At 53.1% G+C, this 12994-nt stretch overlaps 2 protein-coding genes across 8 annotated transcripts in view; one reads left to right on the forward strand and one right to left on the reverse strand.

The window, feature by feature from the left end:
* Window positions 1-12704, forward strand: part of LOC105498891 (ankyrin repeat domain-containing protein 18A) — an 89013-nt gene extending 76309 nt beyond the window's left edge. For all 7 annotated transcript variants that reach the window (XM_071077515.1, XM_071077510.1, XM_071077509.1 and 4 more), the window contains one exon: window positions 12280-12704. The gene's annotated coding sequence lies outside the window, so the exon portion shown is untranslated. The remainder of the gene's footprint in view (window positions 1-12279) is intronic.
* On the reverse strand, window positions 1504-3291 carry LOC139358072 (uncharacterized). Its single transcript, XM_071077518.1, has 2 exons — window positions 2835-3291; window positions 1504-2546 (listed from the first exon to the last, which is right to left on the reverse strand). Exons 1-2 carry the CDS (start codon window positions 3249-3251, stop codon window positions 2199-2201), a joined length of 765 nt encoding a protein of 254 aa, XP_070933619.1. The 5' UTR covers window positions 3252-3291; the 3' UTR covers window positions 1504-2198.
* Window positions 12705-12994: the final 290 nt, after the last annotated feature.

The following is a 12994-nucleotide window of genomic DNA, read 5'->3' on the forward strand; positions in this document are numbered from 1 at the left end:
TTCAAACACAGCTTAAGGCGCGAAATTCAAACAAAGCTTTAGGCGCGTGGTAATTGGGTCTAGCTATGGCCTGAGCAAGGTGTCTTGTTCTAATTGGTTAGAGCAGGACCTTATGAGGTTTTTTTCTTGGAGTTGCTGATTCCGGGAACTTCGAGGCAGGGTGGGACCCCCGGAATTGGCAGGGTGGGACCCCATGAGGTTGTTTCCCGGAATTGGCAGGGTGGGACCCTATCGAGGCAGGGTGGGACCCTATCGAGGCAGGGTGGGACCCTATCCAGAGCCACCTGGTGTTAATTTTTTTCTCTATATGAGGCCTAGTTTCTAAGTTTTATGAGGCCTAGTTTCATTCCCTCCTCTTTTTGTGTCAGAGGCTCAATCTTGAGCCTCTTCTTCAGTCCTGAGGGTCTGGTATTGTTGGGTCAGAACCATAGCATGTACTATGTTTAATCTATTTTTAATAAGGGTGAGTAAGCGGTTGAGTATGCATGGCCCGAAAGTCAGGATGAGCGTGAGCAGGATGAGGGGTCCTAAGATGGTGGAGATTAGGGTGCTAAGCCAAGGGGATTGGTTGTACCAATTTTCAAACCAATTTTGCTGAGATTCTCTCTCTTTTTTTCTCTTGTCTAATCTTTCTCTCAGTTTTGCCATAGAATTTTTAACTACTCCTGAATGATCTGCATAAAAACAACATTGCTCTTTCAGGGCTGCACAAAGCCCTCCCTCTTTCAGAAAGACAATTTCTAGTCCTCGTCGGTTCTGTAATACAATTTCAGACAGAGAAGTCAAGGACTCTTCAAGTTTTGTGATAGATTGTTCTATGGCTCTAAGGTCTTCATCTATGGCTATTCTAAGTTGTTGCAGATGATGGTTACCATGCCCTAGGGCTGTTGTCCCGGTCCCAACTCCAGCCGCTCCCCCAATTCCTAACATAACGGCGAGGGTGAGGGAGATAGGTTCTCTCTTTGGTCTAGTATGAGTTTTTTGCTCATACCGGAGATCAAAGGAGTCTCCAGAGTGATAGTATACTCGGGGAACAACTTGTACCAATACGCAATAGTGGGTGCCGCTACTAAAAACGGCTGTGGATACACAGGGGGTGAGCCCAGTGTTGCAAGCCCACCAGTCCGTCTCGGAGGGGACCAAATAGTGATTGGAGCTGGGTACTGTTAAGGTTACATTACAAAGATGCTGGTGACTAGGGGGCACTCGGCCTATGCAGGTCCCCGACCCAGAAACCTCAGCCAGGGTTAGTTTTCTTTGTTGTTCCCATGCGCATCCAGTAGGATTGGCAGAGTTAGTGAAATTATTAGTGGAGGCGATGCCTTCATAGTAAGGGGGGCCTGTTGCCAGACATAGCCAGCAAGAGGAGGTAAATTCTGGCTTTGTCTGGTTTAAAGCGAAGTAGGAGCCTTTTATGAGATTTAGGAGCCTGTCACCTATTCCCAGGTCAAGGGGCCCGCGGGTGACGTTTTGGGCTGAAGGTGTGTATTTAAAGGAGGTGGAGATTGGAGGCGGGGAAGTGCTTTTAGGAGCTCTTGGTTGGGGCTCTCTCGATGCAGGAACCAGGGGCTTCCCTGTTTCTGATAAAACTTGGTTTGGTCCTACTGCGACAGGGGCTGTGATAGGGTTGACTATTAATTTGATTTGGATGGGGATTCCATACAGTGGCTTTTGGTATAAATATAGGCCCCATATTAACCCGGATATCCAACGGTTATCAGATTTTGCTGCATCTTCAAACTTGATGCGGACCAGATTGCAAGTTTTTGAATATCGGGTTCTGGTGCAGCGCTGGACAAAGGACATGGTTATGTACCAGGGTTTCGTGGCCCATTTCCATTCTCCATCATTAGTAGTTATACAGGACCAACTAGCGCAAAACAGGGCATCTATTTCTCCACAAGTTTTTTTCATTTCTCCTGTCCTGAATCCGGGACAGGCATAGAACCCGTTCCGGCTTACGGACACCCTTCTAGCCTGTTTTCTCCATTCTCCCCCTTCCATGTCATCTATCTTTGCTATTTTGTCTAGGTTGAAATAGAGGTCAGGGAACCAAGTCCCCATAGGAGCAATTTTTGAGGTTTTATCTAAGACCTCATGAGTACTAAAATCAATCACCTGCCAGGTCAGGTTATATGGCCGGTGGGGGTTATTACTGCCAGCGACGCAGGGAAGGAGGGCTAGTAACAAGCAAGGGGCTAGATACGAGAGAGTCTTATCTTGAGCGGGTCCTCGGAGCGTCGGAGTTTCCATGTCTCAGGTGGTGTTGGTCCGGGCGTCCCTGGAGCAGCCTTGGCGTGGGATGCGTGGATCCAAGTGGAGATTCCGTCAACCTTTATGGCTGTGGGTGTGGTCAGGAGAACAATGTAGGGTCCTTTCCACCGAGGCTCTAGTCCTTGAGTGCGATGTCGTCTAACGTAGACAGAGTCTCCCACCTGGAAGGGGTGACTGGTCTGTGGATGTCCTGGTTGGTACAGTTCTGCCAAGGGGGCCCAGATTTGGGCCTGTACTGCTTGGAGTCCTTTTAGCCGGGCCTGTAGGTCAGTCTTAGGATCGGAGGGGGAGAAGGAATTAAGCAAGGTTGACAAAGGGGGAGGTCCTCCGTAGAGGATTTCATATGGAGTGAGCCCAAAACGGTTAGGTGTATTCCGGGCCCTTAACAGGGCTAAGGATAGGAGGCGTCTCCAATCTTTTAAACCAGTCTCTAAGGTCAATTTAGTAAGGGTCTCTTTTATTGTTCTATTCATTCTTTCTACCTGTCCTGAGCTCTGGGGTCTATAGGCACAATGTAATTTCCAATTAATCCCCAATATCCTGGCGAGCCCCTGACTTACCTGAGAAACGAAGGCCGGCCCGTTATCTGACCCAATTACCTTGGGAAGTCCGAATCTAGGAAAGATTTCTTCCAAAATTTTCTTGGCTACTATGTGTGCCGTTTCTTGCCGGGTGGGGTAGGCTTCTACCCATCCTGAAAAGGTATCTACAAACACCAGTAAGTACTTATATCCAGCATAGTGAGGTTTTACTTCAGTGAAGTCTATTTCCCAATAGACTCCTGGGCGGTTACCACGAGTTCGTTTCCCTTCTGGCACTCGGGTAGTCCTAGCGTTTACCTGCTGACAGACCTTACAGGCAGATGTCACTTGTTCTATGAGGGCACTTGCCTTTGGGATTAGAAAGTCAGTTTTTTCAATCAGTAATTTTAGCTTTCGATTACTCAAGTGTGTCCAGGCATGCATCTGCTGGATCATTGCCAGGGCCTCCTTTTGGGGAAGGACTATTTTTCCTCCTTTTTCCCAGTTTTTAGTGTCTTTGTTTTCTATAGCCCCTATGGCCTTTGCTTTTTCTTGGTCTTCTGGGGTATAAGTATGTTCAATAGTTATGTGGCTGGTTTCGTCAGGTTCTGTGGCTAGGGTCAGTACTTCCGCCATGGCGGCTTGCCTGGCTACTTGGTCAGCCTGTCTGTTTCCTACTGCGACTGGATCCTGTCCTTTCTGATGCCCGGGGCAGTGAATTATAGCCACTTCTTGAGGAAGAAAAAGGGCTTTCAATAAGGCAATTATTTCAACTTTGTTCTTGATTTCCTTTCCTTCTGAGGTTAGGAGACCTCTTCTTTCATAGATACTTCCATGAGTATGAGCCGTTGCAAAGGCATACCGGCTATCAGTATAAATGTTAGCTTTCTTTCCCTTTGACAGCTCTAGGGCCTTGGTTAGTGCTATTAACTCAGCCTTCTGTGCAGACGTGCCAGGAGGTAGTGATTGTGCCTAAATGGTGTTGTGGCCATCTACTACCGCCGCTCCCGCCCTCCGGGTACCTGAGTCAAGGTAACTGCTGCCGTCTGTGTACCAGGTGTGATCCGCGTCTGGGAGTTCTTGGTCTTTAAGGTCTTCCCGTGTTCCATGGGTCTCAGCCAGTACTTGCCGACAATCGTGTGGGCTTGGTTGGTCTTCTGGTACCGGCAGCAGCGTAGCAGGGTTTAGGGTGACCGGAGGGCCAAACTGGATGCGGTCTGTGTCCAGTAGGAGGGCCTGGTAGTGGGTTAGGAGCGCGTTGGTTATCCACCGGTCCGGGGGCTGCCGCACTATGGCCTCTAGAGCATGTGGGGGTAATAACAGTCAGTGGCTGCCCAAGGGTTAACTTAACAGAGTCCTTGACCAGCATAGCGGTGGCTGCCATGATACAAAGACACGGGGGCCAGCCGGCCGCCACAGGGTCCAGCTTTTTAGACAGGTGTGCTACCGGTCTTTTCCAAGGCCCTAATTTTTGGGTCAAGACCTCTTTGGCAATCTCTTGCCTCTCGTCCAGGAAGAGGGTAAAGGGCTTTGAGGTGTCCGGTAACCTAAGGGCCGGGGCAGACAAGAGTGCTTGTTTTAGTGCCTCAAAAGCCAATTGATGCTCTGTCTGCCAGGTGAAAGGGGTGCTCTCCTTGGTGAGTGCATAAAGGGGAGCGGCCAGTTCAGCAAAACCGGGTATCCACAAGCGACAGAACCCAGCAGTTCCCAAGAATTCACGTACCTCCCTGGGATTTCGTGGTGGTGGAAGGCGAGCCACTGTCTCTATGCGCCCAGGGGTGAGCCACCTTTTCCCTTCACTCAGGATATACCCCAGATATGTTACCTTGGTCTGACAGAGCTGTGCCTTCTTGGCGGATGCCCGGTATCCTTTTTCACCCAGTGCCTGGAGTAGATGCCTGGTACCTTGTATACAGATTTCCTTTGTAGGAGCAGCCAAGAGGAGGTCATCCACATACTGGAGTAGAGTCACTTCTGGATTTTGGGTCCGGAAGTCGGTCAGGTCTTGATGAAGAGCCTCATCGAAGAGAGTGGGAGAGTTCTTGAATCCTTGGGGAAGCCGGGTCCAGGTCAATTGGCCCGAAATTCCTTTCTCAGGATCCTTCCACTCAAAGGCAAAGAGTTCTTGGCTTTGGGGGGCCAGAGGTAAACAGAAGAAAGCATCTTTTAAATCTAATACTGTATACCAGTTATAGCCTGGTTTTAAGGTGCTGAGTAAGTTGTAAGGATTGGGGACCGTGGGATGGATGTCCATTGTTCTTTTGTTAATTTCTCTCAAGTGTTGGACAGGCCTGTAATCCTGAGTACCAGGCTTTTTTACTGGCAGAAGAGGAGTGTTCCAGGGCGAGCGACAAGGTCGCAACACTCCGAGTTCTAGAAATTTGTTAATGTGCTGCCGAATTCCTATATGAGCCTCTCGGCTCATGGGATATTGCTTGATAGATACGGGCACCACCGTGGGCTTTAAATCAATTATGATTGGGGCTTGATACTTAGCTAGCCCGAGTCCTCCCGTTTCCGCCCAAGCTTGGGGAAAGTCTTGCAACCAAACATCGGGGAGGCTAGTGATGACCGGAGCGTCGAAAAGCCGATGCTCATCTTGCAGAGACACAGTTAAAATTTGGATGGGCTGACCGTCCTGATCTAATACTTGGGCCCCAGTCTCGGAGAAGTGGATTTGGGCTCCGAGCTTGGTCAGAAGATCTCGCCCTAGGAGGGGGTAGGGGCATTCAGGTACCACCAAGAAGGAATGTGTCACCATTCCTTGTCCAAGATTAACTGTCCGGTGGTTAGTCCACTTGTGCAATTTTCCCCCTGTTGCCCCCTGGACCCAGGATGTGCGGGAAGACAGGGGCCCGTCTGCCTTTGTCAAAACTGAATGTTGGGCCCCTGTGTCCACCAAGAAGGTGGTGGGATGCCCCCCTACAGAGAGAGTTAGCCGGGGCTCGGGGGGGGCTCCAGAGCCTTGACACCCTTATTCGCTATCTTCACCTAGGGTGAGGACAGCGGCAGGTTTCTTTTGGTCTTTAGGACGCTTGGGGCAATCTTTAATCCAATGTCCCCGTTCTTTGCAGTAGGCACACTGGTCTTTTTCCACTTTTGGCCGCCTTCGCTTTTCTCCCTCTCTCCCTGGTCCTTTCTCTCTCACAACTGCCGCCAGGATTTTTGTTAAATGCTTATCCCTCACTCGGTCCCTACGATCCTCTCGCTCCATCTGTTCCTTCGCTAACCTGGCTTCCTTTTCTTCAGGGGTTTCTCTCTTATTATACACTTTTTCTGCCTCCCTAACCAATTCCTGTAATCCATAGGTTTGGATTCCATCTAGCCTTTGGAGTTTTCCTTTTATATCTAATGCAGCTTGGTCTATGAATGCCATAGCTACGGTAGCCTTATGTTCTAGGGCCTCTGGATCGAATGGGGTATACATTCGGAACCCTTCCAGAAGCCTTTCCATGAAGGCTGCCGGGCTTTCATCCCTTTCCTGAGTTATGGTCCTTACCTTGGCCAAATTTGTGGGGCGCTTTCCTGCCCCTTTGAGACCCGCCAACAGAGCCTGGTGATAGATTCGGAGACTCTCCCTACCTGGTGCCGTTTCATAGTCCCAGTCTGGGCGGGTGAGGGGAAATCCCTCGTCTATTTCATTGGGAAGTTGGGTTGGGAGGCCTCCTGGTCCTGGCACATTTTTCCGGGTCTCCAGGAGGACTCGCTGCCTTTCTTCAGTGGTTAGGAGGACCTGCAAGAGTTGCTGGCAATCATCCCAAGTGGGCTGGTGAGTGAGGAGAATGGATTCTATCAACGAGGTTAGGGCCTGGGGGTCTTGGGGAAAGGAAGGGTTATGGGTTTTCCAGTTGTAGAGGTCAGAGGCAGAGAAGGGCCAGTACTGGACCGTGCGATTGATGGTACGGAGGGGAAAAAGGGAGGATTGCCAAGTGGAAGGGCCATCTGGGTCCTCAGTTCGCTGCAAGCGGAGACGAGGAGGTGTCGGTGGCGGCGTCCGAGGGGTGAGTTTGGGCGGGGCTGGCGAAGGAGACAGGGTGGAGGGAGGGGCCGAGGGAGAAGTTGGAGAAAGGGTAGGGGCCGAGGCGGTAGAGGAAAGAGCTGGGGACAAGACAGGGGGCAAGGGTGAAGCGTAAGGTGGAGGTCCCAGAAGGGGGTTCTGAGGTGGAGGAGGCAGGGGGTCAAGAAGGAGGAGATCCCTCTGGGGTTCATCTGGGAGGACTGGCTTAGGCGGGTCCGGATTCCGATTCTTTGGGGCTTCTAAGGCAAGGAGGGTAGATTGGGATGGGGAAGGGGAATGGAGGAAGGGTTTTACCCAAGAGGGAGGATTTCGGACCAGATCCTCCTAAATAATTATGTAGGCCACCTGGTCCTGGTGTCCGAGTGGCCCAGGATCCATCACTTTTGCTTTAACCTGCAAGATAATTGAGAGGTTAAATGTTCCATCCCGGGGCCATTCCCCATGGAGGGTTGGCCATTCGGACGAGCAGAATGTTTTCCATCGTCCCTTACGGACTTCTACAGAGAGGTGGTGGGCTTGAGCCCGGACGTCAGGGAAGTGAGTCAGGGTTAGAGACAAAGGAGTCGTCAACGTCTGTCCCATTTCATCCACGTATAACAAGGACAAAATGAAAGTAACAAAAATAAAGACCAGACAAGTAAGGAGAAGCCGCGCGGCCAGAGAGTGGCGCCACAAGATCACAAAATATTCAGACGGCAGGGGCGGCCTGCCTACAGATTTGAAGAGGCTGACTGAGTCGTCAGCCTTCTCCCAGACTACCGCCAGGGCATCCCCCGGGGCGTAAGTGGGAAGGTGCCGGACACGTCTGTCCCCCTTCCCCACTTAATTCAGAAGGAGTACTCCCCAGAGTTCAGAGTTAGCCGGCAAGACAGACAGAACAAAACGAAAGTACCTGGTAGGTCCGTTCAGTCAGCAGTCCGTGGCCCGGGCCAGATGGGTCTCCGCCGGATGGGTCGGGGGTCCTCGGACGACCCCACTTCCCGGCCAACGCACCAAATGTTGGAACCGAACTGTCGATTCCCTCCTGGGCAGGGGTCGCCGTGAAGGATCACCGACACGAGATTCACAGCAGAGAGTTATTTATTACTAGCGCGCTAGGGTCCCAAGCTCTAAGTTGGCCCTGGGACCCCGACTGCTTGTTACAGGCTGTTTATATAGGCAAACACAAGTTCAAACACAGCTTATGGCGCAAAATGATTGGGTCTAGCTATGGCCTGAGCAAGGTGTCTTATGCTAATTGGTTAGAGCAGGACCTTATGAGGTTTTTTTCCTGGAGTTGTTGATTCCGGGAACTTCGAGACAGGGTGGGACCCCCGGAATTGGCAGGGTGGGACCCCATGAGGTTGTTTCCCGGAATTGGCAGGGTGGGACCCTATCAGGGTGGGTCCTTATCGAGGCAGGGTGGGACCCTATCCAGAGTCACCTGGTGTTAATTTTTTCTATATGAGGCCTAGTTTCTAAGTTTTATGAGGCCTAGTTTCAGTTTGACTGTGTTTCTTTACCAAAACTCATGTGAATTGTAATCCTTAATGTTGACGTGGGACCTGGTGGGAGGTGATTTAATCATGGCAGGAGGGGGTTGGGATTGGAAGGAAAAGGGGTGGGTAGGGTGGGGAGTAGGTTGGCAGTAGGGTGGTGGGAGGGTGGTGGGTAGTAGGAAGGGAGAGTAGCCTGCTGCAGAGGCAGAGGCTCATGGAAAACCTCTACTAGGGCAGTGCACTGTGGCTTTTCAGGCTTTAGCCCCCATGTCTGCTCTCATGGGCTGGGCTGGAATTGAGTGCCTATAGCTTTTCCATACTGAGGGTGTGAGCTGTTGGTAGGCTTATGAATCTGGGGTCTGGAGGATGGTGGCCTCCTGTGTGGGGACTCCAAGCCCATATTTTCCTTCTGCACTGCCATAGTGGAAGTTTCCCAAGAGGCTCTGCCTCTGCAGGAGGCTTCTGCCTGGAAACAGTGGGCAGTGGTGTGGGTGGTGGTTCCTTCACCAGTGGCTAATCTTCTTGATGCTGATGAGTTCTCATGAGATCTGGTTGTATAACAGGATGTGGCACCTCCTTCTTCTCTCTGTCTTGCTCCTACTCCTGCCGGATGAAATATCTCATTGCCGCTTGGCCTTCTGGTGTGGTTAGAAGGCCCCTGATCAGTGTCGGCCTGGTCAGTGGACTAGTCAGTTGGGACTTGGTCAGTGAGGCCTATTTATTGGGGGCGTGGTCAGCAGGGGTCTGCTTAGAGAGGGTCTCATTAGGGGGATCTAGTAATGGGGTCTTGGTGAGTAGGGACCTAGTGGCAGCCACTTGTTTGGTGTCTGCTCAGTGTAAAACTGGGCTGTGGGACTTTGTCAGTGGAGACCTGGTCAGCATGGGCTGGGTCACTGGTGACCAGGTCAAGGGGTGCTATTCCGTGGAGGCTGGTCACATGGGACCTAGTCAGCAGGGCATGTCCTCATCAGTGAGGTTCTTGTTAGTGGGGCCCTGGTCAGGGCAGCCTGGTCAGTGGAACCTAATCAGTGGGGACCTGTTCAGAGCGTGCGTGGTCAGTGGTGGCTTTTGTAGCACTGGTTTATGGGGTGACCTGGTCAGCGGGGATCTGAGCAGTGGTTGCCTATTCAGTGGGTCCTACTCACTAGGGTCACGGTCAGGGGCATCTGGTCACCTCAGGCCTGGTTAGTAGGCATCTGGTCAGTGGCAGCCTGTTCCCTGGAGGCCTGGTCAGTGGGGCCTCATCTGTGGGGCCAGGCAGTGGGGCCATGATCGGTGGAACCTGATTAGTGAGGCCTTGTCAGTAAGGACCTGGTCAGTGAGGCCTTGTCAGTAAGGTCTTGGTCAGTAAGAACCTGGTCAGTGAGGCCTCGTCAGTAAGGACCTGATCACTGGGACCTGGTCAGTGAGGCTTTGTCAGTGAGCCCCTGGTCAGTAAGGTCCTGGTCACTGGGGGCCTGGTTAGTGGGGCTGGTCATGGGATTCTAATCAGTGAGGACCTGATGTGCAGTATCTGGTCAGCAGGGACCTGGTCAGCAGGGGCTACTGAGCACTGCTGGGAGATGTCAGGTGCAATGCACATTATCAAGGGCCCTGTGGACAGCTGGGATGGCCCAGTGGTGCCCATAGACCCAGTCAAAAGTGGACAAAGCAGGTGTTTGGATGGACCTGGGAGATCCTGCTCAGAGATTTTGACAGGACATTGCTGTCCAGGCCTGACAGACTGGGAGGACCTGTTAAGTTCTCCATTCCTAGACCAACCTCCCACACAGCATGGACAGTCTCTTACCTTTACCTTCAGGGCACTGACTGACCCATCTCACTCTAAGGCAACCAAGGCAAAGCTGAGGATCTGTGCCAGGCTGGGAGCCAGTCCCCTCTCTAAATGGGCCTGAGGGAAGCACCATCCCTGTCCCAGTCCACTGCAAGTTTCAGCCCAGGAGACACATAGGGAGGGGAGGATGGAATCTCCCTCCTGGCTGACCCTGGAAAAGCGGGACCTGGGAGAAGGGGACCAGGAGGAAGGGCCAGAGTGGCTGGTGAGATGGTCACAGTCTATGGGCTGCACAGGATGAAGGAAGCCAGGGAACAGGCAGGGTGGGCACCTGGGGTGCAGGGAGAGGCAGGTGCATGCTGGGAGGTCAGACCCTGTGAGGACTGTGGGGGTGTCAGGTGGGGTGGGCTCCAGGTGCACCAGGCAGGTCTCAGCCCAGGCTCCCTGGACCCCAGCCAGGTGATGTGGTCACTCCCTGGGGGACTGCTGTCGGGCCCCAGCCACCCACCATGGGCAGCACTGTCCTATCTCAGGTCTGGATTTTCTCAGATCCTGCAGAGGGCACAGCCTCCAGCCCAGGAGGGTCAGCCCCATGGTGCAACCCGAGCTCTCCATGGGCCTGGAGCATCCCCTGGCGTTCCTGCGCTCCCTCTTCTCCCAGGTCCAGCTTTTCCAGTGTCAGCCAGCAGTGAGGCTCCGTCCTCCCTTACCTGTGTGTCTCCTGGGCTGAAACTTGTGGAGGATTGAGACAGGAATGGTGCTTCCCTCAGGCGCATTTATGGTGGGGGACTGGCTCCTAGCCTGGCACAGGTCCTCAGCTCTGCCTTGGTTGCCTTAGAGTGAGATGGGTCAGTCAGTGCCCTGAAGGTAAAGGTAAGAGACTGTCCATGCTGTGTGGAAGGCTGGTCTAGGGATGGAGGACTTAACAGGTCCTCCCAGTCTGTCAGGCCTGGGCAGCACTTTCCTGTCTCAGGACTCAGAAAGTTTAGTCTTGAGTTGGGACAGTGCTGCCCAGGGTGGGTGGCTGGGGCCTGACAGCAGTCCCCCAGGGAGGGACCACATCACCCAGGCGGGGTCCAGGGAACCTGGCCTGAGACCTGCCCAGTGCATTGAGGGTACACCTGGAGCCCACTCTACCTAATGCCCCCACAGTCCTTGCAGGGTCTGACCTCCCAGCATGCACGTGCCTCTCGCTGCACCCCAGATGTCCACCCTGTCTGTTCCCTGACTTCTTTCATCCTGTCCAGCAGGATGGGATGGGCAGGGGGACAGCCTGTGTGCCATTTTGTGGCAAGTAGGAGTGACACACCATCCCTGGGAGGCACCATGGTTTCTGCCAAACCCAACCCCAGAACTCTGTCCCTGAGTTGGTTTTACCAAACCCAAAACCCAGAACTGCGGTTGTGGCTCAGGGGTCAGCACCCGCTAGTGCCAGGACACTACTGGGAGACTGGGTCCTGACCAAAGCCCATGGTGTCTGTGGCCTGAGGACAGGGTGTCTTGGGACCCAGGCCACCAATGGCCATTGGGTCATAGGGTCCCACTCCCAGTGTTTTTCCTTCCCTGGCTCCTTCTAGTTCAGTCCCATCAGGGCCCTGGAGCCCAAGACCCAGCACCCCAGGTCCCCTCCAGGAATCCTGGTGGCTTGGCTTACTTTATCGCATTCCATCTGAGAGCAAAAATGTCAGATCAGATACACAGAAAAATGGCCCAAAGTGCTTAATGACTAGAAGAAGTCGAGGAACAGCAAGAAGGTAATAATGTGAAGAGGGGAGGACCTCCATGACCGGTGTCTGCAGAGCCAGGTGTACAGGCACCCAGTGCTGTGGTCTGGCACCACCTGCCTCTCAGAGGGTGGGTGGCACACTGTCCTTACCCGGACGGCAGCAGGCCTGGTCACCAGCTTTTCCACCTGTCCCTGCAAGCATCACGTTTCTAGAAGAGAATCTCATGCCAGAGCTTGGGCCATCCCTAGCTCAGAGGTTAGGGGTTGTCTCTTGGAGGCCTAAATGAAAAAATAGGTCCAGATCAGAGTTCCTGATGCAGAGCACGCATCCACTCTTTGAATCGTGGGAGGGGAGGCCTGGTTTTAGGTAAACCTAACCTCTTTGAGGAACCACAGAGCCCAAGACTGGAAACCTCCAGAATCTTCTGGCCCCCGGTCCTCCCCGGAGACCCCGCGGCCTGTCTCACCAGGCACTCCTCTGTCTGTAGACGTCTCCGCTGCTCTACAGGGGAGTCCACTTTGAGGTGCGCGGCTGGGCGTGGCCACTGCTGCTGGATGTCTGGACGGCGGAAACCAAGGACCTAGGAGAATACCAGGTACAGCCTTTCCACCCTCATCCGGAGCAGGACGAACAGGTCAGGCGGTGTCAGGAGCCCAGGTCTCCAGCTGGAGGGAATGTCAACCCTGCAGTGGGAACAGGGGCCCATCGCACATCCTAGGCACAGATGGTAATGTAGGCACCGGAGGTAAACTGGGCTTGGTACCCTTCCCTGGCTTCAGAAAGAAGCCAAACAAGGAGCATTTTGCAGAATGAAACCTTTCTTTCCAGAAGCACTGCTGACTGGTTGGTGGTTACCATTTGTGGCAGTGAGCCTTTTGTCCATTCTGAGATTTGATTGGTTTCTCCTTTTGGCCCTGCCCTGCCCTAGAGACCATAAAGGAGAACAACAAGAGGCCCCCAGCAAACATCCACAGATGGCCCTGGACATCAGCCACATTCTGAGAAACATGTCATGTTCTGGGAGGGCTAAGGCACCAAGTAAGGCCTATGGGGCTGGTGGGGCAATCCAGAGCTGTGGGGGCTTCCCATGGGAATTGGGAGGTCCCAGGGCACAGTCAGGGGTTCCACAGGAGGAGTCACAGAGTCACCAAGGGCTCTCCTGGCCCAGGGAGCAGTCAACACCATGGACTGAAGGAACATCT

This window comes from Macaca nemestrina, chromosome 14 (genome assembly GCF_043159975.1).
Source record: "Macaca nemestrina isolate mMacNem1 chromosome 14, mMacNem.hap1, whole genome shotgun sequence".
Lineage (NCBI taxonomy): Eukaryota > Metazoa > Chordata > Mammalia > Primates > Cercopithecidae > Macaca > Macaca nemestrina.